We start from the raw sequence: 26,747 nt of genomic DNA, 5'->3' as shown, positions 1-26,747 counted from the left end.
GGCACTGTTATGATAAGGAGTTTTAAGCTTGGAACCGATGAACAGTGGACGACGACACAATTGAGGAACGACCAAATGGAAGATCCAGACATCGGAGCAATACTACGGCTCAAGGAAGGTAACGGCGAGAGACCACCGTGGCAGGATATTGCGGACAGAGGGCTCGTTTTCAAAGCTCTCTGGGCTCAGTGGAATTCACTGGTTATTGAGAATGGATTGTTAAAGCGCATGTGGGAAAGTGCGAATGGCAGGACAGTAACAACTCAGTTACTGGTACCAAGGAAGAAAGTTACCCAGGTATTGGAAGAAATCCCGCTGGACCCCACCACGCCAGTTGAGGGTTAAACATTTTTATAGTAATTCACAGAATAATGTTACTACTAACAATGACACATTTATTTTTTTTAATAGTTTTTTTTGAGTTCATTTTCATTTAATGTCGCAGTTTAAAAAATTTACTAAAGTAATTGATGGACAAACTTCATTTCCAGTAGTATTTTGAATTTTATTTTTATTTCTTCTCGTGGAGGTCTCGGGTTCTTGTTCTTCACTTAAAACTCTTTTCCGGAATGTTGCCTGCGAAGTGCGAGGTGTCCAGTAGGTACTGGTACTTGATTTATCTTCCAGGATTTGACAAATTTTTACAAAAATTTAAAAAAAAATTCTCTTTGCATAGTTAAAGTCGTCATTAATAATATCAAGTTGTTTTTTGTACTAGTGCAAAAAAATAAGTTACTCTTTGCACTAGTGTAAAAAATTTGATTTTTAATATAGTAGATAGTGTAAAAATAGCTACTTTTTACACGATCGTAGAAAAATAACTATTTTTTATTATTTTTGGCAGTAATAACGCCAATTTGACAGTAAAGAATTGAATTTGAGGGTGAAGTTATTTGTCATTCCAATGAGTACCAGACATATAAACATAAATTATTTTCAACAAAACTGCAAACCTTGAATGTACATAACTTTTTCTAATACAGTTAATGCTAATATAGGATCTGCATTTGCCGCACATGGATCGTGCACATTTGATTCATGAAATTTTTGTTTTTGTCATTTCTTCATTGACATATGGTTGTCATATACTACATCTCTTTCTTTTTTTGTATTGTTTATTCAATTTTCTCTCTTCTATAAGTAAGAGATTCAGAATGAGATTCGGAGTTATGGTTACTCTTCGGAGAAAAATCAATGTCTCGATGGTCTTCATCTCACTTAAGCCTTTTAAGTTCATCAAACCACTCAATTAATGCTTCCTCAAAATTAGCGTCCCAGTGAGGCACACTTTTTAGACTACCCACCATCATAATAATGTAACATTCTTGGCGTGGTGGTGCCACACAGACCCCAATGAAACTTTAGCCCCCGCTGCGCTGGAAGGAACAATACTTGACAAAATCAAGTGCGCCTTTAACAGTTGCACATTGGTACCCTAACTTAAAGGTAAATGGCGCGGCGAGGCCTAATTCTTAAACGTAAACATTTTACAGAGGTTTAAATAGTGCTTGGGGTCCGCTGGACCCCACCACGCCAGTTGAGGGTTAAACATTTTTATAGTAATTCACAGAATAATGTTACTACTAACAATGACACATTTATTTTTTTTAATAATTTTTTTTTGAGTTCATTTTGACTTAATGTCGCAGTTTGAAAAATTTACTAAAGTAATTGATGGACAAACTTCATTTCCAATAGTATTTTGAATTTTATTCCTCCTGGAGGTCTCGGGTTCTTGTTCTTCACTTAAAACTCTTTTCCGGAACGTTGCCTGCGAAGTGCGAGGTGTCCAATAGGTACTGGTACTTGATTTATCTTCCAGGATTTGACAAATTTTTACAAAAATTTAAAAAAAATTCTCTTTACATAGTTAAAGTCGTCATTAATAATATCAAGTTGTTTTTTGTACTAGTGCAAAAAAATAAGTTACTCTTTGCACTAGTGTAAAAAAATTGATTTTTAATATAGTAGATAGTGTAAAAATAGCTACTCTTTACACGATCGTAGAAAAATAACTATTTCTTATTATTTTTGACAATAATAACGTCAATTTGACAGTAAAGAATTGAATTTGAAGGTGAAGATATTTATCATTCCAATGAGTACCAGACTATATTTTTTCAATAAATTTAGTATCTTTCATAACTTCAAAAGGCATTCGTAGAAGCTATTGAAAACGAATAAATTGCTTCATTTTAAGGAGTTCTTTAAATAAATTCAAACACATTTTTCTGTAAAATAAAATGGAAAAACCTTATTCATCATTTCACTTCATCATTTTTCATTTCATCACTTTGTTTATGGTTCTGTTGCAGTGGCAATTTACAGAGCGACTGTTTTAGTGTATTATATCGGGTGCTTCTCAAAAGTGGCTTACCCCTATAACTTTTTTATTTTTTCAGACAAAAAAACGAGATTTGGTTTAGCATATGACATAAATTAGGACTTATTGACGTATTCAGTTGTTTTTGACTACAACTTTTGATTTTTAAATAGCACCCTCGGCATTTTTCTACTTTATTCGATAGAAGATGACATTCTGAATAGAATGACATATCATATGTCAACTTTTGACATTTTTGATTAAAACAAAATTGTATTTTAAATTTCAATCTAGAGTGCCATGGCTGTGTTAAAAACACTAATTTTTAATCAAGGAGCCTTGGGAAAATAGATTTGATCGTCTAATGTTTTTAGTGTCTTATCCTGGCCGGTTAAAATATGCTCAAATCGTATTTTTAATCATATCTCAATTTTTTCAAATTGAACGAGGGTGGCTCATTAGCATATGAAAAAAGCATTTATTTACGAATATATTTGGTACAACACACTTGGTATTATTATTGAGTCAAATTGTCGTTATGAATCGCACGTTGCAATTTTAAATAAACCATATTCAAAAACGTCAAAAGTTTACATATGATATGTCATTCTATTCAGAGTGTCATTTTCTATCGAATAAAGTAACACAATACTGAGGTGAAATTGTAACATCGGTTCATAACGGCAATTTGACTCGAAATACCAAGTGTGTGGTACCAAATTATTCGTAAAAAATGCTTTTTACAAATATGCTAGTAAGTCATCCTCGTTCCATTTGAAAAAATTGAAATATGATTAAAAATACAATTTAGGGATCTTTTAACCAGTCAGGACAAGACACGAAAAACATTAAATGATCAAATATATTTTCCAAGGCTCCTAGATAAAAAATTAGTATTCTTAAATTGTTTTTAGGTGAGAGATAGGCGGAACTTTATAGAAACATATGGAACTATATTGTCACAAAATGCCTGATTGTCCGACTTTTTGGGTGTTCAAAGTAACTTTCTAGTTCCAGTAGTTACCATAGTGTACAAAATTTAAATACATTTAAGAATAATAAGGTTCCAAAGTAGTAACCGATACTACAAAGTAACTTTTGGGTAGTAACAACTTAATCACTGGAAGTAACGGATCTTTTAAAGTAAAAAATGGGTAGTCCCTGCTACTTCATAGGGAAGAGCCTAACTTTATCGTAGCGAAGTGTGCGTCAGCCATTTTTTACTCTCAGAAATTTTTTAATTAAATTTATTTGTTAATATATTTTCATTTTTTCTTTATTTTCCCAAGTTTTATATTGCTTTAAGCATTTATTTTTTCAATTAGAACTCGAACACACTTTCGTGCATTACGAAATATTATTTTTAGTATTTTTGATATTATTTTTTGTCCTTAAATATCTACAAAATTGAATTAATTCGAAGGCGCCTTAAAATATTTCCATCTAACTCGGTAATATTTGTCAGTAAAGTGATGTGCGTTATAATATTAGTCCGGGAAGTGTCCGAAATACGGGATTAAAAACCATAATTTTCCTCATAAACATAAAACGCCATTATTAACTTAACTTTAACATGGCCATGCACCGCGGCTGTCATATTATATTATTATTTCATTTCAAAACGTTTTTTAAAAGTAGAGGTCGCTAGAAGAATGTTTTGCTACTATATAGTAGCAGTTACCAGGCGGCTACGTACTACTCTACTACTCTTTCACTTTATAGTTCCGAAATATAGTGGCAGCGTTAGTCCCTGGGACCACCCGGTATACTACCCAGTTACCCTTAATTCTTCCCCATTTTAGTAACAGTTACGTGGCGGCTACGTGGCGGCAACGTAGCCGTCGATAGTGGCAGTCTACTTGATGGTCGCTTTTGTAGTCCCAGGAACGTACCTGCTACTATCTGTGTTGCTTGGGAATTTCTTGTCTTGTCTTGAAATATTTTCAAGAATTAAACAAAAATCTTGTCTTGACCATTTCTTGAGAGTTGATTTCCTGTCTTGATTCAAGAAATCTTGAAATTTCTTTATATCTTGACAAAAGGGGAACCCTCGTTTAAAATTCGTTTATTAAAGGGGAACCCTCTGTTTAAAAGTCGCGGTGAGATTGGTTAATGTGATGTTTATGCTTTATGCCTTAAATCGAGGGTCAGGCATCTAATTTTCAAAAAATTCAAAAATTTTGGGCTGATTATACTACATACAGTAGCCAAAATTATCAGATTTATACATAATTGTGTTAATTATTATTATTATTAGCTACATACAGTAGCCAAAATTATCAGATTTATACATAATTTTGTTAATTATTATTATTATTATCTAACATTAAAATGATTGTGATGGTTCGTTGAGCAGCAAATCTGAACCATTCGTAATTGAATCTGGTTCAGAATACCTGCCACCTCAGACACCTGGACGTAGAAGTTTAATTAGTGACTTTGACGGTAGTGACGGTGATAATACTACTACAGATAACAGCAGTCAAAATATCAATGATAAAAGCTACTCTACTTCAGTGGCGTACATTAAAATGTATTATTTTTTTATTTTAAGTTTTACGTTAATTCAAAAAGTCTGTATGCCACTGAAGTCGACCCGCTTTGCAAAGTTTTTTTTATTCTAATATCGTAGGCCATAACATATCCAAAAAATTATAAAAAAAAACATTTAAAAATTAAAAGATTATTAGGCATTAAAAAAGGTTCCAATTAAATTTGGCCCACAGTATGCCAATTTTGGACATCCGACTTTGGACGTACTTATGCCAACTTTGGACATTGGACATCCGACAAAATGCTGCTTCGTACAAATATTTTTTGCTTAATAATTTTTTTATCCATCAATTAATGGATATTCATATAATATAAAATATACCTAAGTAAATGAGCATTTCTTTTTTATTTTATACTTTCAAGAAATTTCAAGATTTTCTTGATTTCTTGTCAAGAAATCTTGATCTTGAGAAGTAATTTCTTGTCTTGATATTGTGTTGAAATCAAGACAAGATCAAGACAAGATCAAGAAGTTGTCAAGAAAATGACGACTCCTAGAAAATATACAGGATATGATATCGATTTTAGAAAATATCATCCGAGCCGTAAATTTCGTGCAATAAATAAAAAGAAATAAACGTCTCAGAAACATTTGTTTCTATATTTTAAAATTTTTATCGCACGAAATATGTATAGAAAATACTTAGACGACAATTATTGACACTATGATACACAACGAACGCAGTGACACCAATGCTTACTGGTCGAATATTCAACCGCTTACGTTAACCTTTCGCGCCAATTCGGCCAACGTAAAGATATATAGCTGATTAAATGGCCAAGGCGCGCATAGAAATAAGCATAGAAAACAACCTCGGCGATAAAACACTTCCACGCAACTGATTAGTTGGTTAAATTAAAGTGGTCGATTTAACGACCATCCACCTATATAGAGTTAAGGAAAAAATATCTTTTAAATGAAAATTCTTTACGCGCGCTGAGAGTGAAAACTCAAGGCAGTGACACACGAGTCAGCGAGATGACACGCGAGACAAAAAGTGAAAACGATCGAAAAAGTGGTAAGCCAATGAGGAAGTTAAGATGGGCTTTGGAGCGTCGAAACTCGGGCCCTATGTGAGCTAGAGGGCTGAAACTCGGAATGTGGATGGGGCTCAAAAAGTACGAGACGTCTCACTGTGACAGTAAGTTTTGACGTAAGAAACGTCAAAAGTTGATGTCGTTCGATCGCGACTAAATATGGTGGGCAGGTTATGTGAGCGACGTTGCACACGGCTCCACCCTGCAAAATTGGATACGATGTTTCGTTTACACCTTCATCAGGGTGGGACTAAGGATTTGATATACAAGAAAAATATGACTGAAAAAAATATTTTATAGATATAATTATCAAAATTTAAAACTTATAAATTATATACATACAAGGTGAGTCTTAAATAAGTTGTAATTTTTTTAGAGGTTAGGTTAGTATATTTCGACTCCAGAAACACGATTTTATTATGAAGTTTTTTTGCGAAAATTTTTTTTGAAAATTTGGAAAATTTTTTGGAGTTTTTTAGTTTTTAACATAGATAGTAGGTTAAATTTAAAAGAAAAAAATCCTAAAAAGATCCTGTGGTTCTCAAAATTTAAGCAAAAAACATTTTTTTTTTGGAAATTTACAAAGTAAAATAACTCGATTATATTGGATTTATTTGAAAAACGGAGCCCTGAAAATATTTGCACTTATTTAAGACTCACCCTGTATATTATGCCGCAACAACTCATAAGCATATTTTTCAACGCTTCGTAAGAATGATGGGGTCCTGACTGCCGATTCAGTAACTAGACCAATATTACTTCAGTTGTGAATTGTAATGGTGGCGATTTGCAATTTTCTTGCAAATGTGATTTTGATTTAAACTTTGACTGCTATTTGAACTGCACACCATATGTGTACCGATAGACTGAAAAAAGCAGTGTTGGGATGGTAAATCGCAACTGAAGCAATCAATATTAGATGCCTAAAAATCCAAAGTTGGCAGATAGATGTTTCAATCGCAAATCGCAGTTTACTATGAAAAACGATCGCAGCGAGGGTGGACCCTAGACCCTCGCTTATCGTCCTTTATAACCCACAAGCTACCACTAATGTAAAATAATTATGAGATAAGTTAATTCTATATATTTTACAAGCTGTATCGAGTTGAATATTGAATAAGTAGCGGGACCAGACTGAAGTCTAATACCTCACGCGTTTGATTTGATAATTGTAAAAATTACCTTCCTGCCGGCTTTATTATTGTGCAAATTCATCAGGCTCCTCTCGTCCCCATCGAACTCCCTCGCGTCCATGAACTTCCTTGCCCACCTGGTGCCGAAATCAACGTCGGCGCTGCAACCGCCCCATTTCCAGCCGTGGGGCGCCGGCTCCTTGTGTCTGGAGGGGCTCTGGCAGCCACAGGACGAGATGTTGCCCCGGGAACAAGCTGCGGTGATGGCGAAGGTGACGCCGGCACTGCTGATGGCATAGGTGAAGGCGGCCTCTCGGGAACCTGGAAAGAATATAGATATTTATTAAATATTAACAAGTAACATACCTGTTAAAATCTTTGAATAAAAAGACTAAGGAATGTGTATAGTGCTATTCATGTATTCATGCATTGTAGACGGAATCGACATCATAGGTCTCCATCCTTGACAGTTCTGTTTGACCTTTCAGTTGAAACATTTGAATTTGATTTGATTTTTTTTGGATTTGTTTTATCTTTACTGAGCTTTGTTCTATGTTATTTATTATTAATTCAACAATTATTGATCTTGTATAGAAGTAGTAAATATAGAAGGTAATTGTGTCAGAACTTAAATTAACAGGGACATTATTGCGATTTATCGAAAAAGGCTGTAAAATGGTTGTGAAACATGCAGGGCCGGCAGAAGGGAAATATTGAGACCGGGCGAGTACCATAACTGGCGCCCCCCCCCCCTTTTAGAAGTTATTATAACTCTCTTTTTCCTTCAATACTATACTTTAACTACAACTAAGCATTATTATCCTACTTTAACAAAAAAAATTACTTAAAGATACTTCAAAATTCTTCTCTTCGTTCAATCTTATTCTATACGGTTGTTGTTTTTTCTACAACGGGTGCATCTGAAAAATGACTCACCCCTATAACTTTTTTTTTAGATAAAAAATCGCGATTTGGTATGTTACTATATGACATAAATTAGCCTTGATTGACGTATTCAACATTTTCGCTTAATAAATCGTATTTTAAATTTCTAATCTAGAGTGCCATGATTGTTTTAAAAACACTGATTTATTAATTTAAACAAGGAGCCTTGGAAAAATAGATTTGATCGTCTAATGTTTTTCGTGTCTTGCCCAGGCCGGTTAAAAGATGCCCAAATCGTATTTTTAATAATATCTTAATTTTTTCAAATGGAACAAGGGTGGCTCATTCAAACCAACCACACAAATCAAACCACACACCTGGTATTTCGAGTCAAATTGTTACAAATTGTTAGCCGTTATGAACCGCATGTTACAATTTCAAATAAGGCATATGCAAAAATGTCAAAACTTGATATATGATATGTCATTCCATTCAAAGTGTAATTTTCTATCGCATAAAGTAGAAATATACTAAGGGTACTATTTAAAAATCCAAAGTTGTAGTAATTTCCGGTGAAATTGGAAGTGACCAAAAACAACTGAATATCTCAATTATTAATCCTAATTTATGTCGTATACTAACATACCAAATCTCTTTTTTTCATCTGAAAAGATAAACAAGTTATAGGGGTGAGCCACTTTTGAGACGCACCCGGTATATATAGCTATAAGAAGTATAATTCCAATTTCGGCAGTCTCGTTCTGGTATAAGTGATCTTTGAAAACATTAGTATTTAGTTGCAAGCAGTTGCATTATTTTTCTATAAGAATTTAAAAAAAAAATTTCTTTCCTTTTCACAATCAATTATTATGTGCAGAATCAGTATACAGGGTGGCCCATCGAAAACGTGCCGCAAGGCATAACGGCCAGGGTCATTTTTTTCAGAAAATTCAAAAACACGTCAATTTTATTTGTGAGGGGGACAACTTTTACCCCAAAAATGATTGCAAAATCTTCAACCCTCTAAGCGGTGGTGCCATCCCCCAACTTTTTTCAAATAGGAAGGGGGGTCAAGTGGTACCACAATGAAAAAGGCTTTTTATTCTCTATACTTTCCTGCTTCGTTTTTGAAAATCGGTCGAGTCATTGAGAAAATATGAAGGATTGAAATTTGAAAAGTTTATTTAAACATTTATCAGAGTAAATGATAAGGATAAATTCCTTCGACCAATTTGCTGTTTTTTCTTATTATTTCTAGATGTTTACGCATTTTTTCACTTGCCACAAGGTTGAACGATCAGGTGCGGCAGTTGCTAGATAACTCTTCTCAATATCGTTAAACTTTTTAACAATTATGGTGTACTCACTTGCAGAAAAAGTGGACATAATCGAACTTTATTTTAAAAATAATGAATGTAGCAATCGGGTACCGCAGATATTCAATGAATGTCATCCTGAAAAACACCTTTATGGCAAAATTGTTCGCGAGTTAGTAGCAAAATTTCGCGAAACTGGTTCCGTTAGGAATAAAAAGAGGTAGAGGGAAAACCCTGTAGTAAATGAAGCTATGGAGGTATTTGTATTGGGCCAAGTTGCCATGGATAGTAGTACCGCAGATATTCAATGAATGCCATCCTGAAAAACACCTTTATGGCAAAATTGTTCGCGAGTTAGTAGCAAAATTTCGCGAAACTGGTTCCGTTATGAATAAAAAGAGGCAGAGGGAAAACCCTGTAGTAAATGAAGCTATGGAGGTATTCGTATTGGGCCAAGTTGCCATGGATAGTACGCTGAGTACAAAAAAATTAGCCAATGCAAAATTAGCCGGCGTGAATCGTACCAGTGTCCAAAGGATATTAAAAAAACACAAGTTCCACCCGTACAAAATTCAGTTGGTACAAGAACTCAACGAAGACGATTTTGATCGTCGCTTGCAATTTTGTGAAACTGTGAGTGAACGAGTGGCGAATGATAATAATTTCCTATTTAATGTGTGTTTTTCGGATGAGTGTACTTTCTTTTTGTACGGTGTAGTTAATCGGCATAACTGTCGGTACTGGGCTGAGGGGTTCTTCACGAGGTGCACACACAAAACCCTCAGAAATTGTACGTGTGGGCTGGTATTTTTGGAAATTCTATTTTAGGTTAAACTGACGATATTGAGAAGAACTTCAACGCACAAGTCACAGAACAGCTATCTAGCAACTGCCGCACCTGATCGTTCAACCTTGTGGCAAGTGAAAAAATGCGTAAATATCTAGAAATAATAATCATCATTTACTCTGATTAATGTTTAAATAAACTCTTTTCAAATTTCAATCCTTCATATTTTCTCAATGACTCGACCGATTTTCAAAAACGAAGCGGAAAAGTATAGAGAATAAAAAGCTCTTTTCATTGCGGTACCACTTGACCCCCTTCCCATTTGAAAAAAGTTGAGGGATGACACCCCCGCTTAGAGTGTTGAAGATTTTGCAATCATTTTTGGGGCAAAAGGTCTCCTCACAAACAAAATTGACGTATTTTTGGATTTTTTGAAAAAAAAATATCCTGGCCGTTATGCCTTGCGGAACGTTTTCGATGGGCCACCCTGTATGTATGATCAGACAGTTTTGTCGGCTCCAAAATGAGGATCAGTCTTTGTGAGAAATTTTTCTTTGTGTAATTTCTCTAATGAGAAAATTCTACGATTCTGTTACCATTTTCCATGCATTTCCATATGCACTCCGGAACAATCTAAACCACCAAAAGATATCTTTTCCCACTAGTGTTAATAAATTAATTTAATTAATGAGGCAAACTGATAAGCTTTTTTTGATAATAAGGATATCGGGATCCTCTTCAGCTTTTTTCGAATGAATTCTGAAAAATTTTTGCCTCATATAATCTTAGGGCATCAGCCATTAATAACAAATAACGGTTGTGGGTAGTAGAAAAAGTGCGATTTTGAGCGGTCAGTCTAAAATTGTCAATTTTGCTGACCCAGAATTATAGAAAGAAGGGTTATTTAAGTTGATAGTTTTTGAGTTATAAGTAAAATACCACGAACAAATCAAATTTATATTGTTTTATTTTATTTTGTTTAAGATTTTTCCACTAAAATGAATTCGCAAATCTCAGTTTCGAATAGAGCACCCAAAAAACATATTCATAGAAAAGAAGAAATCAAAACTATCCCAAAGCTTTCGTGCTTTCGATTTTTTTGAGCATAATTTCAGTAAACTATAATACCGATTAATATCGGTACTATCAATTTCCACATTAAATTAGCAATTATCATACCCACATAGGCATAAGGAAGAAATATCTGACTAAACATTATAAACACTACTATATCCTAGACGTATCCTATTATAGTTTACTGAAATTATGCTCAAAAAAAATCCTTAGCACGAAAGCTTTGGGATAGTTTTGATTTCTTCTTTTCTATGATGTATATCAATAATTATATTGATCTGGTTTGTCATTACTATTTGTTTAGATTACTGTTTTTAAATATTTTATTTGCCGTCGTGGCGCCCCTTCCGCCGGCCCTGGAAACATGCGGTAGATATCAGTCAAAAATCTAGGGAAATAATGGAACTTTTCACCGATAAGTTACTATATAATATCATCATCATCATTTTCAGCTTATTCAAGCATTTCCAATCATAGTGTTGTAGCCTCCCATACATATTTAAATACTCTTTTTGTAGTTGGGCCCATTGGTTGTCTATTGTTGGCTATGCGGGTCCAAGTTATTACCCTGCTAATTTTCTAATATCATGGTCCCATCTCAGGTTCGGTCTTCTTCACGGTCCATATTCGGACCTTCTTCACAGACTATATTCCTTATAGGTTCCATGCTGTAATTTTTTGTGGTCCATCTGTTGTCCGTCCTTCTTGCGAGGTGAGTGATTTGACTCTGTGATTGACTCTGGTGCCCAGTGCCACTTGAGTGATTTGACTCTCGGGGATGACATCGATTTCCTGGGTCTTTTGTCGTATTCACTCTATTCTTTTACGGTTTCTCTTGCTTATTCCCAGCATATTTCTATTGAGCGTTGTACAACCTGCAGTTTCCTTACGATGTCCGTTTTAAGTATCCAGGTTTTCCATGCATAGGTCATCACTGGTAGTACACATTGGTAGAATGTTTTCTTCTTTAGTTAAAGTGGCATTCTACATTTGAATATGATTGAGTTTCTTCTATATCTGGCAAACACACTGGCCACCTCCTTTCGTTGATACCAACTTCTTCTAGGTATTGCGTGATACACATTGTCACCTCTTCATGTTAAAAAATAATATCAAAAAGTAATGATTGAGAAAGTTGTAAATTGTTGGTGGCAAGTATAGAAGCAAGAAGATATATGGTTTATTTAATTATATATAAATAAATAAAATTTACAGAAGAATATAATAATTTTTTGTACATCTATGTAGTACATACATTTAATAATTTTGATAAGAATATAAAAACAAGAATAGGTAATTGGGTAAATATTTAATTTATTGTTATTTTTATTATAACTCAAAAGTTTAAATTTGTTAACGTATAATAATTAACGTTCTAAAGGAGTCAGTAAGTGCATTGCATGTTAAAAACTCTTAAGTCTCATGTTGCGTGACTAAAATAATATTATAAGTCCATTAAAAACCTGATCGTATATTTTCAAATAAATGATATACTACAATTAAAAATCTTTAATCAAACACCTACAATATTTACGGACTTATAAACACTAATTTTAAATTAAATTCATTATTTTTTTATGAAAATATTGATGAGGGCTCTACCTACTCACTTTTGCTTAGTAACCCAGTTCTAACATACCAGTATGGCAAGATTCTTATTATAAGAGAGTTTATTCAAGTTAAACACCTTTTGTAAAAGTTAATAAAGCTAGTAACAACTTTTTTTGGTAACAATTACACAATACCTTAATTAGGAATATACAGGGTTACAGTTGAGGGTTGGAACCTTTGGTGTTACACAGCAAAATAAAAACACTAAAAGTGTTTTGGTGTATTGTGGTGATTTAGTGTTTTTATTTTGCAATATACAGGGTGCTACAAATTCGGGGTACGAGCATGGGTATCTCGATAACCGTAATAGATACAAACATTTAAAGAAGGCGTCCATTCTTCTCAAAGAGACCTGGTTTTAATTAAAAAGAAGTATAAAGATTGATTCTCACTATTCCTTCCGTTTCCATTCCATATGCGTTCCGTATTTTTTATTGTATCGACGCTCTACGTCAGCTTCCGTTCCGTATCAGTTCCATACTTTTTATTTTAGAATTTATATCATTACGAAAGTTTTATTTTAAAAAAATATATCTTTTGAAAAATGTAATAGATTTAATTAATAGGTGAAAGAATAAATAAATATCAGCAAAATGGTAACAAAGCTGGTACAGATGTAAGAACTTGACAACGCTGTTTCCGATACGCTTCAGTCCGTCTGCCAAAAAAATGCATGGAAGGAAAGAATATGGAACGGAAGGGAAACGGAATTTTAGAATTTTTTTAGAATTCAATCCATCCGCAACCTGGAATCAAAATCTTGCAATGGTCTAAGACACTCGAAGAAGTTTCTGAGGGCTTATGATCAAGAAAAATCACAGATCTTCCTGGGTCTGAGTAAGAACAATCTTCGGATTGTCACGGGGTTTTTAACAGGACACTGTCTCCTCAATGAACACCTCAGTAGATTGAAACTAAGAAGAAACGGCGAATGCAGATTCTGTGGGGAAGATGGTGAAACACCAGTACACCTCATCACTGTGTGCGCCGAGACGACAACCATTCGTGCCATGAATTTTGGTACGACTGATATTGGAGATGGAGAACTACCCTCTATAAAACCGTCCCAGATACTGGCTTTTGTCAAAGCCCTGGGACTGTATGATCAGTTATGATTCAAGAAAGGGGGACACAATGGATCTGTAAGGTCGAAGTGATTAACCCCCCTCCCACTCATTCTAAATTCTAAAAAATTCTAAGGGAAACGGAACGGCTAGTGTGCATTGTCCTATTCATTTACATGATTTAATATATATTTTATGTAAACGGAAGGGAAACGGAAGGGAGCTGATATGGCAGGTATAGTGAGAATCGACTTTTTAAAAGTGACAAGACCGAGACTTTGAGTCATTATTAAATTAAAAAAAAGACTCAAAAACCGAGATTTTGAGTCATTATTAAATTAAACGTTGAGACCGAGACTTTGAGTCTTTTTATACTTCTTTTTAAGATACAAACATGGTTAAATTGGGGCAAAGTTGAGCCTTTGGGATGTTTACCCTAAGATGCCATCAAAAAAGTTACTTATACTTTTTTGTTTTGGGTACCTTAACAGCAATAAAACTATTTAATTATTATTTAAAATAATTTCAAGTCCAACTCTGGTTTTTAAATTATTTAATTTGATTGAGTATATTCTTCGCAACAATATTTATCAGCGCTAATTAACATTGAATAAGGAAAATCAAGCGAATTGGAAGATTCAAATAAATAATCAGGTCAGCAATTTAGAGATATTATTTTAAACTTTTTTATTGTGAATTTAAAATCTCAGTGTGCGACTTGTGCGATCTAATAATACGCATAATATTAATCGTAGTTTGGTTGTGATTTATGGGATACAAACCTCGGAATTCATTTACTGTGAACGAATTTTTATAAAACTTTTTGCATTGTATTGTTAATAAGATATATTACAAAGTTTACCCATTTAAATTCCTTGCTTTCACTTTAGCATTTAAATAAACACACATGCATACATACAAGATGGCTCCATATTCCGCAAAAGCTCTGTATCAGGATTCCTATTTGAGATTTTTACTCCAAACCTTTTACAAAATATGTGTTTAATGGTAGTTCACATCTCAAAAATACTTCAACAGGGTGAGTCAAATATATATCTATATTTGTTTAGTTCAGTGAATTTGCTATAAAATTCCGGTTCCAAAAATACCTTAATACCATAGAGTATACTAAGTGGTTTTTGAATTATGACTACAACCATGAGGACGTCAATCTAGACGTCCAGGAACCTTCGTATGAGAACTTCTAATCGAGTCTAGAATCTAAGAATCTAAGAATCTAAGATCTAAGAATCCTCCATTTGTCAGCTTTTCAAATTGATAATGAATTGTGTTTAAGAAACGTACATATTAACTAACGGACTATAAGAAGAAGATTAAATGAAGCAAATCTTATGCTTCGGGACCAGAACTTACTAGATGTGTTGACTAGACCCAAAAGTAAAGGCATGGTCTTATGTAAAAATTACGAAAAAATGCAAAGCGAATATTTGCAACAAAAATAAAGCTAATGAGATGAGCCAAAAAACAAACCATCGAGAAAGGATGTATCTAGATGATAAAATGATTTTTAAATTTTTGGCCATACTCCACAGGGTGTTTCAAACTTTCACCATAATATCAACATTTTGTTTTCCCTATTATAATTAACAGATGGGGAGTTTTATTTTTAATTTAGAAAAAGATACTAAAAAGTCAAGTAATTTGGCTGCACACTGCTTAAAAAATCATCAAAATTGGCCCATTAAAACAAAATATATTAACCTTCAAAATACATCAAAGTTTTCAAGGTGGCCGTTTTTCGTGCCGGTGAATGTATTTCAAAAACTATACATTTTAATCATATACTTTTCTAATGAAACAAACCTTTATTTTTTTACTAGAATCCAAAAATCAATTAATATATAGGGTATTCCATTACAAAAACACAACTTTGATGTGTAACTTTTTTGGGGACACCCTGTAGAACTCTACATAATTTTAGAAAATGCTTTAAATTAACTTACAAAAGCTCACAAGATTTCACTTCAATACAAACTTTTGTTCTCCTTGCAAAAACCGCGTCGTATATGTCGCACCACCCTGTATAATTCGATTTCAATCAAAATTTCAATGATTAGGATATAAGCAGAATAGGTATAGATTATGCATTAGATTTATTTACTTCAATAAATTTACTTAGAAAAAGAATTAAAAAAATCAAAATATTAAAAACGAAATAACTAAGAATTTACTAAAATTACTAAAATAAAAAAATAAAAACAATAAACCAAAGTTTTTGATAAAATATCTGGATAGGTTAATATTACGTACCTAATACTAGCCTGAGCACATATATTAAAATAATATCTACCTATATTTTAAAACTACAACCTAAAATCTGTTTGGGTGTTTTCAATTAACTTATAGTCTGTCCAACGACAAGATCTCTGACAGTGATAGATGTGTCTGTCATTTTAATTTCAAAGTAATTTATTTTATTTTACAAAGAAATAAGTTGGTACAACTGGAACGCATAGGAGGAAATTAATATATTTAAAATTTGACTGATAACTGATTACTTCAAAATATTGTGAAAAAAATCTGTATAAAACTGAAAAAATGTAATCGAGTTATTTTATTAAAAAAACGGTACACCACATACCAAAAAAATATAAAAAAGAACTATTTCTTACTTTGAAGCTCCAAGAAAATTCCCGTATTTATTATTATATTTATCAATATAACTTATGTACAAATACGAATTTGTAATATTCCACAGGAATTAATAAAACAACACAAATAAAATAAACTATTTTATTAATATTAACACTTACCAAATTTTATACCTTAAAGGTTGATTCATTAACTTTATTCTTAATTTTTTAAACCAGTACCCTTTGATATTATTTTTCTACAGTACTAAAATCCATTATTTACCTATCGTGTGATGTCGATATTTTACAGCTAATAATATGTTTAGGACGATCCTTGTAGCATAGTAGTATGATCCTTGTAGTGTATAAAACTTTCTTCCTGGGCAGCGAGTATTAACAATAAACTATGCTCTGGGTCTACAGTTAATTTTCTCTCGATTTTTCCTCCACTTGACTTCAAAAGACACGTACACACGTAATAACACGAATCAAAATGCATCATCTTCCAAAACGCAGATATTTGACATAGGTTGACATAAAATTATAACCTATAATTTGGCACGACTTTGAGAAGCCTCAAAAATCTAAAGGCGAGTTCATACGCATCGGCGTCCGCTTCTCGTTCATCGTTCCGTCAAACCAATAAAATTGAAATATGATCTGTCATTTTTGAAATAAACCAATAAAACTGGTTAAAAACAACAAGAGACGACGCATGACGGATTTATATTTAAACACATCCATAGTTAACTTAAAAAATATTAGAGTTTTGATTAAAGTTTTTTTAGTAAAATAAATAGATTGGTATGGGACGTCATCTGCTTTTCTTCTGTCATTGTCTGTCGAAATCTTACCTGAGAAAAAAAAACAGAGTATACATTCATTTTTATTTATGTATGTAATACTACAATTACCTACAGGTTTGTACGACAGAACGCCATAAAAATAAAATCAATTTTATCGAGAACATTGAGGAATCACATACGAGAACAAGGTTTTCGATCGAAAACACACATTAATGATGTCACACTAGGTTGTAGATTAAATCCAGCCGTTACCTAGGTAGATGGTTATTCCGATAAACATACTGCTAATGAGTGGTAATATCTCCGGAAGAAACGGGCATTAGATGCCTCCTGCTGAGAATTGTGTGTCAGTGCTAGTCGTTCACAGAGAGAGTGACACGGTTTAGATGAGAAGGTCGCACTCCCTGCTGTTTCACGATGTTAAGTCGTTAAATGGTCGGTTTTTGATCGTCTCTACGAATACTGCTGCTAGATTTAAACATATTTGGTAAAATCCCGTCCCTTCTGCGCCGGGTTTTTGAAAGTAGTACTTAAAGTTTCGCATGATATTCTTTATTTTGCAATACTTTTTTAGACCCACTCTTAATCTTAATTCTAGATTACATTTCCAGTCGTAGACTTTTCAAAATATTGGCAATTTGGAAACTGAACCTGTCATATACACACCCAGATGCAAAAAATGCAACAGGATTTTTTTCAAATTTAAAGTGTTATATTTTTTTATTTTTAGCCTTATTTTCATGATTTTTTTAGCAAACTGTATATACCGGGTGCGTCTCATAAGTGGCTCACCCCTATAACTTTTTTATTCTTTCAGATAAAAAGGCGAGATTTGGTATGTTAGTATATGACAGAAATTAGGATTGGTTGGCGTATTCAATTGTTTTTGGTCACTCCTTATTTCACCGGAAATGCCTACAACTTTTGATTTTTAAATGGCACCCTCGATATTTTTTCCTTTATTCGATAGAAAATGACATTCTAAATAGAATGACATATCATATGTCAAGTTTTGACATTCTCCCTTAATAAAAAATTGTATTTTAGAATTCAATCTAGAGTGCCATGGTTATGTTAAAAACATTAATTCTTCGTCAAGGAGCCTTGGAAAAATAGATTTGATCGTCTAATGTTTGTGTCATGTCCTGGCGAGTTAGAAAATGCACAAATCGTATTTTTAATCATATCTCAATTTTTTCAAATGGAACTAGGCTCATTAGCATATTTAGAAAAAGCATTTTTTTGCGAATAATTTGATACCACACACTTGGTATTTCGAGTCAAATTTTCGTTACGAACCGCAAATTATAATTTCAAATAAACCATATGTGAAAATGTCAAACGTTGACATATGATATGTCATTCTATTCAGAGTGTGATTTTCTATCTAAAAAAGTAAAAAAATACCGGGAGTACCATTTAAAAATCAAAAGTTGTAGTCATTTCCGGTAAAACCGGAAGTGACCGAAAACAATTGAATACGTCAATCAATCCTAATTTATGTCATATACTAACATATCAAATCTGGTTTTTTAACTAAAAAAATAAAAAAGTTATAGGGCTGAGCCACTTTTGAGACGCACCCGGTATATATATATATATATATATATATATATACATGCAACGCCACCAATACGCAGCCCCCTACATCACGCGGACACGTCGAAGCCCGGTAGTCTGGGTTGGCGCGGCAAGGGGCGGACGTGCGACGAATTTAATTCGGCTGGAATATTTTCTTGTTTTGACGGCGTATCAACTTAAGCTTGATCATGCATCCGTTGTTCGACGATACGTTGATACGATATTAATTTTATTGGTAGAATTTAAAGACTTTGATTGGTTAGAAACGCAGTTTTTAAATTTATTGTTTTTTCATGCATTCGTTTATCTGATATACGTTGGTTTCATTTTATATTTTCGTTTCCATGATGATTTTGCTATTTTACTTATATTTTTATTAAGGTTAGATTAAATTTGTCAAAAAGTGTCAAAACGTCCGTTATCGTATGAACGTGTCCGTTGACAGGCTGAAGTAAAATATTTACGGATGAAAAGTGGCGCGAAAACGCTATGACCAATCAGAGCACCGTCGGACCATCGTATCAGCGTATAACGGATACATGAAAATCAAGCTTTACCCGTAAACTAATCTTTAGTTTTTGGCTTATTATACAGATTTTATCGAAGAACTGTTTTTTACCTTAACTTTAAAACATTCTGTGCAATAAATTCGTGAGCAAATATTTCTAGAATATTATTTTACGATCAGAATATGATCAGAACCATAACTACTGAGCATTTTGTTTTTTGATTCATGTCAACACATGCCTTAGTTAATTTTTAAAAGCAAATTGAAGTTGCCACTAATCACCAACAATTTGCACTTACTTCAATTATCGTCAAATATGACATGGTGGCTTTCGTAACTATTATCGTAATTTCATATTGACAGTTAAATTTTGCATACCTACGAATCGTCGAAGTGTTAATACTCTAATTAAAATAGTCTAACTATATAGACGAAAACTAACATCGGTGTCTGATGCTCAATTTTTTATCAAAAACATGATGGTGAAAACCGCACATCAATATCAAATGTCAATATGTTAAATTTGACCAAAAAAATTTCCGTTGCGTTTTTTTGCCATCTGAGTGTAGCTCTTTGCAAATGGCTTATCATTGTCTAGTACAAAGGGCATTTAAAAACTTGTTGAATCTGAACAAATTTGCCAGGCTATTGCAACATAGAACGTGTTTTGCTGTATTTTTATTTATCTGATTGGCAGAATATGCACATGGCTTCGTCTATTAATGCCATCAGCTTCAAATGCCTATAGAGCTTGTAAAGCCCTGTTAGTAAAACCAGCACAGTTTTGAAAGTTTTACTTGACTATCCTTATCAGTTCTACCGGAAATTTTGTGAAGTTTTCAACAAATGGTCTCTGGTTTGTCCAAAACTAAAGTATCTACTAGAAGAAAAATAAGGAAATTCAGGAAAATATCTTTACTTCTATAGGGTGGCTCCAAAAAGTGTGAGTGGATCGGGATGACTTTTTTAAATGGAACATAAAACTACTTGTATATTAATCTCTCATTAGACCTGCCATTTTGCAACGTCCGGATTTGCATTTTGCGGCGTTCGGATTTTGTCCGGATTTCATATTTTACTTGTTCGGATTTTGTTCGGATTTCTGAGTTCACTTGTCGGTAATTTCCAAAAGCTTTTATGGATACCCTAACTATACAGGGTGTTCAAAATTCTATACCAAACTTTCTAAAATATAAAATCATTTTTCTTCGTTTTTTTATAGTACACCCTGTATATTATTCCTTTAAAATATCTTCCTGATGTATATACATCCTAACACATACCTTAGGTTGGCACTTATATAAAGTTCCTAAGTTTTTCAGGAGCTACAGATCCCCGACGCACTGTTGCACAAATGTTGTTCAGTTTTCGACAATAAACTGTTTAAACTGTTTTTTTAAACTGTTTTGTCTTTTGTCTCATCTCTTTTAAACATCTCTGTTTGGCGATGATTGGCTGATCCGATAATATTATACACTCACATGCAAAAAAACGCAACAGGATTTTTTTTTCAAATTTGAAGTGAAATTTGAACCACTCGATATACATGACAATGGCATTAGAAAATATAATGTGTTGTTTAAATTATTTCAAAATTTGAGATTCGGTAGATTGATTTTAATGAAGATCAAAGTACCATTCTGCATGCCTTTAATTCTCCTCTTAAATATAGTAAATTTATTATGACTTTTACATGACTCAACACTTAAAATGTTTAAGTAAAAAACATATAGTTGTGACTTTTAGATGTTTTACTGATCTGTTACCCTCGTCAGTAAAAAATTAAAAAGCTATTGTTAGAAAATTAATGAAAATTTATATATGAGTAATGATCTTAAGACATACCAACCAGTCAATAAAGAAGAAATAAACTTGAGTGTCAATTATAGGACCAATAAGGAAATGTTACCGATCATTAAAATAGACAAGTCCCATTCGAGAGATGTTTATTATCGTTGGCGTTCGATTGAAAATGTCTAGGTCTAATTTGCAATAAAGCTGCCGTAACAGGAAAGGGTACAATTAAACCTCTTGTTATACTCTTAATTCGTTCGTTTTAATTTTCTGAATAATACTTTTAATAACATGATAACAACAGAATAAATCTATTAACGTCGTTAGTTAGCTTTCTTGACCTTTCAATATACTATTGTGCTTTCAGCACTTCGTTCACCCATAACACAAATTGTGAGAGTTATCTGATCCAGCTCTTTTCTATTTATTAACCTTATCCATTTTTCTCACTCATTTTCTTCACTCCTCTTTTTTCTTATTTCTCTCGCTTCTGTTCTTTCTACTTTTTTATTTATTAATATAAAAAAAACGAGATTTGGTATGTTAGTATATGACTTAAATTAGGATTGATTGACGTATTCAATTCTTTTCGGCCACTACCTGTTTCACCGGAAATGATTACAACTTTTGATTTTTAAATGCCAGCCTCATTTTTTTATTTTATTCGATAGAAAAGGACACTTTGAATAAAATGACATATCATATGTCAACTTTTTGATATTTTTGCTTAAAACAATAATTGTATTTTAAATTTCAATCTAGGGTGCCATGGCTATGTTAAAAACACTAATTTTTAACCAAGGAGTCTTGGAAAAATAGATTTAATCGTCTAATCTTTTTAGTGTTTTGTCCTGGCCGGTTAGAAAATACTCAAATCGTATTTTTAATCATATCTCAATTTTTTCAAATGGAACGAGGGTGGCTCATTAGCACACTTGGTATTTCGAGTCAAATTGTCGTTATGAATCGCATGTTGCAATTTCAATTAAACCATATTCCAAAATGCCAACAGTTGACATATGATATGTCATTCTATTCAGAGTTTTTGAGATGCACCCGGTAAAAAGTAGAAAATAATAGGTATTAATAATGTCTCTGTTACCATCAGTTTCTGGCAACACTTTAACTTCATTGAATTCACAAATATTTGAAAGAATGAACGAGAAATTCACAATTAACAAATGTTATTTATGATATATCATACTTCGATCATTAATAACATTACCCTTAACAGTAACCCTAAAAAAATGGCTACCCTAACTCATATTTCATGCTTTAAATTTTAACATATAAATTCTAAAGGTACAACAAAATCAGAAAAAATCAAATGTTATCTGAAAAATATAAAAGCTGACAAGTCACTTTGGTGACTTATTTTTTTACAGTTTTTGTGGTATCTACTTTAAACTGAATCATAAAGAATTTTTAAAAATACCGTATGATCGAATAAAAATGGCGTCAGCGATGGCTATGAAATGACAATCGATGACATTTCCCATATAAATTTACATATAAAATGACAGCGAACTTCATTCCACTTCATTTCACGTCGTTTTTATTCGATCATACTGTATTTGTGAGTAATCATTGCATAGGCTGGGGTACATTTTCCACAGTCATTAGATATTTTTGTATATTTTTTTTGGCTAGACAGAGATAACATCGTTTTCGTTTGAGTAATGTAAAAGCCAATGATGGACCACCTTCCCTTGATTTCTACTCAAGTATATTCCAAGCAGACGATCTATGTCGGCTTTAACGCTCTTTAGTTTTATCTCTCGAATGGTCGAATTTAAGTCGTATCTGAGCAACAGAAGTCAACTTGCGAGGGTGGATAACAATGTGGAGTACCTCAAGGGTCAGTTCTAGGCCCTATTTTGTTTCTTCTTTCTATCAACGACATTGCTAACATAAACATCAGTGATAAAATATGTCTTTTTGCGGACGACACTAGCTTCACTTGGAGCAACAATAATGTCACGGTACTTCGTAGGATTATATCAAATGACTTTATCACCATTAAATTAATCTTGGTGCGATTCGAATCTCCTGAGTCTCAACATTTCCAAAACTAATTTTTTTCGTATAAAAACTCGCTGCAGACTTTTGTACTTAACAACACAGGCCATAACACTACCACTGTGCTATCGTATGTAACAGATAATATTTTGAGAAGTATAGATGATGGCGAAGCTTTGGCTCTAATTTTGCTGGACTTTTCTAAAGCGTTTGATACGCTGGACCACGAGTTATTGTGTAGCAAACTAGCGTTTTACGGATTTTCTGACGTATCACTAAAGTTTTTTCGGTGCTATCTCTCGGATAGGAAACAAGTTGTTCAAATAGATGACAATTTTTCATCTTCTAATTGTGTTACTTCTGGAGTGCCTCAGGGCTCTGTCCTTGGTCCTATCTTATTTTTAATTTACACGGCAGATTTACTTCGAAAGTCGTCTTATTGTAATGTGATATCTTATGCTGATGATACACAATTATTTATGTCATTTAATCCAAATGAAACAGAAACTGCTATAACTAAGATTACTCATGATCTTAAACTGATATCTGAGTACTCTGCTGAAAATAACCTAAAGTTAAATATTAATAAGTGTTCTTTGATGTGCTTTTGTTCTCCGCGTCGTTACGAATCTGTTTTATCACAGCTAAAGGTTAACTTGAATTGTACATCCCTAAATTGTGTTAAGCTATATAAAAATCTAGGCGTCGTCTTTGACGTGGACATGCGCTTTAAAAGTCATACAACAAATATTCTGAAAAAATCTTATTGTGTCTTAAAATCGTTATATATGAATAAATATCTCCTAAATTATAAAATCCGAAAAAAATTATGTGAGTCTCTTATATTTCTTATAAATTGCGTATTGCCTTGTTTCATTTTATAACTGTTTAGATAAAAATTCCAAAAATCGACTGCAATAACTGCAAAATTCATGTTGTAGGTTTGTATTTGGCTTGCGGAAGTATGACCATAATTCTGAAAAAATAAATATACTACAATGGCTAAAAATAGATAATATGTATAAGTATCAGATATGTAATTTTACACAAAAAATAGTTTCCACAAAGACACCTTCATATTTATTTGACAGGTTTATATTTCGAAATGATGTAAACAAAACATTACGCTATCCAAATAAACTTGAATTTCCTGTTTACAACTCCTCTCTCTTTCGGCGCTCATATCAATATAATGTAATTTTATTGTTCAATAATATTGAAAATAACGTTAAGAATATGTCTCTAAGAACATTTCGGAAGAAGCTTAGAGAATTTTACCTGAGCCAACAGATTTGACGTCTTCCCCGCCCAGATCACATTTTGTTAATATTGTTTTTGGTTTTTATTGTCATAATATATTATATTGTTTTTTTAAATTTATTTTATTATAAATATATAATTTTTGTATTAGTTATGTTTATATTCTATCAAATTAGTCACTAATAATTATTGATTAACTATAATTGTATATATATAATATATTTTTTTCCATTGAACAGGTTAAGTAGAGTAGCTATAGCTAGACTTTGCGTGAAGAAGGAGTATTATGTATTTTTGTTATTTTTCCTTAAATAAAGCAATTTATTATTATTATTATAACACCACAATTGAGGTCGTAAAATCTGTTAAATTCTTAGGGCTTGTTGTAGACAATTCTCTGAAATGGGACATGCATATCGACGCTTTGTCGAAAAAATTAAGCTCTGCCTGTTTTGCATTAAGATCTGTTTCTAAGGAGCTTAACTTGTCAATGGCTAGAACTGTTTATTATGCACTTTTTGAGTCGCACCTCAGATATGCACTTCCATTCTGGGGTACATGTTGTGCGACTCAATTTGATTTCTTTTTCGGATTCATATTCATATTCGGATTTTTTCGAATTTTCAAGCTCCAGAAGAGAGCAGTTCGATATTCACTGGAACTAAACAGCAGAACTCATTGCCAGGACTTTTTAAAAAAATTAAAAATATTAACTCTTCCTTCCTTATTTATATTTGAATCCGTTTGCCTAATACGTAAGCATGTATCAGCTTCTCAAGAGAAAGGCCATCTCACACTTATCCACTCAGGAACGCGGAGTAAGATCTTTATCTACCTACCCCACGCTCAGAGTTAGTTAGAAGTTCAATATTATACAACTCAAAAAAAATGCACAATCACCTGCCATTTGAAATCAAATCCATAACATAATTTTCTTTATTTCGTAAAGCATTGAAATCGGATTTACTAGACAAGGCTTTCTACGCCGTAAATGACTTATATTTTGATAATCGAATTTGATCTTGTAAACACTGGTCTAATGTTTGCTATTACTATATTTAGCAATGACATCGAAATGGATTTATCTGGAGGTCATTGATATTTAGTACCTATAAACTTACTAAATATTTTTGAATCTTATTTTTATTTTTTTATTCTTTGACATTGTAAACATTTATAAATGTTTATTTTAACAATAAAACTGACAATGTTATTTGTATAATGTTTTGTATTCTTTTCTCTCTTTTGTTTGTTTACTTAGTTTGTTTACTTTACCTTTGTCTACAAATTGTAAAAATTTTTGACAATAAAGGCATTTATTTATTATTTATTATCTATTTTAACATTATCGATATCACTAGTGTCCTTTTGATTTTCGTATCATTTTAGTAGGATATCCTCATACTTAGGATCACACAGACTCTTAATAGATGGTTATTTTCTTATCTATGACATTAGACATAAAAATAGACATATTTACCCGTAGGCACCATTTCGATGTCGTAAAAAATTCATAAACATAACTGTCACACTCAATGAATGACAAGTAACTAACTTATAACTACTGAAATGGAGAAGTGATGAGGATCGTCCGCTTTATATATCCTACATCATATTTTTTTGGAGCAATTTGGAGCATTTTGTATTAGCACAGAATATCTAGCTACGCAGCTAGATATTCTGTGGTATTAGCTTACCTAAAATGTGATTTTAGATTAAGCGTGTCATCTCGTGTGTCACGGCCTTGAATTTTCACACCCAACGCGCGTAAAGAAGTTTCACTTCAAAAATAAATTAATTTAATTTTAATTAAAAATAAGGAATTTATATTCCTATTTTTTTCTCGGTTTCTTTCTTGACGCCATCGACTGTATTCATCTCCGCGTCGGTGAATATTAAACAAAGCCCCAAGAATAATTAGGCGGCTTATTAGCATCCCCGATTCAATCCCGTCCTACGGGACTGATTCACTCGCTGGGCGATTGATTAGGCAGAATGGGGCCCGTGGGCCGATTAAAATGGGGGCCCACGAACCACGATCCGGCTTAACGCCGAGAATTTTCCGGCGCTTTTTTAAATAATTAATAAATGGTCCATTGTTGGCGAACGGATGAGAGGCCAAGTGTCGTCGAAGGCATGCGGAGGGTGTCTTTTGTTTATCAATACAGTAACGGTATGTAAAGTTTGCCCAACTAGAGGATACCTGACGGTCACAGTTATTGTCCGTCATTTATGTCACAGATAAATTGAATTTACAAGTCATTTATCTAGGTCCAAAAAGGGCCCTATTCGAACGATATCTGAGAGATTTGAACTGTACAGAGAGTTCCATTTTTGTGTGTTTTGCAGGGTTTCTCGTTTATGAGTATAGCTACAAAGATGCGGCGCTTTTCACATGCCA

General features: G+C 33.0%; 1 protein-coding gene across 1 annotated transcript in view; it reads right to left on the bottom strand.

The window, feature by feature from the left end:
• LOC115876538 (protein Wnt-2-like) overlaps positions 1 to 26,747 on the bottom strand; it is a 278,810-nt gene that overhangs the window by 13,129 nt on the left and 238,934 nt on the right. Inside the window, exon 3 of the mRNA XM_030892351.1 lies at positions 7,097 to 7,368. Coding sequence (XP_030748211.1) covers positions 7,097 to 7,368 — 272 coding nt within the window. The remainder of the gene's footprint in view (positions 1 to 7,096; positions 7,369 to 26,747) is intronic.

The sequence above is a fragment of the Sitophilus oryzae genome, unplaced genomic scaffold, assembly GCF_002938485.1.
Source record: "Sitophilus oryzae breed Bouriz unplaced genomic scaffold, Soryzae_2.0 scaffold_1436_pilon_pilon, whole genome shotgun sequence".
NCBI lineage: Eukaryota > Metazoa > Arthropoda > Insecta > Coleoptera > Curculionidae > Sitophilus > Sitophilus oryzae.
Note: the sequence above shows the minus strand (reverse complement) of the source record. Positions and strands in the feature narration are given on the sequence as shown.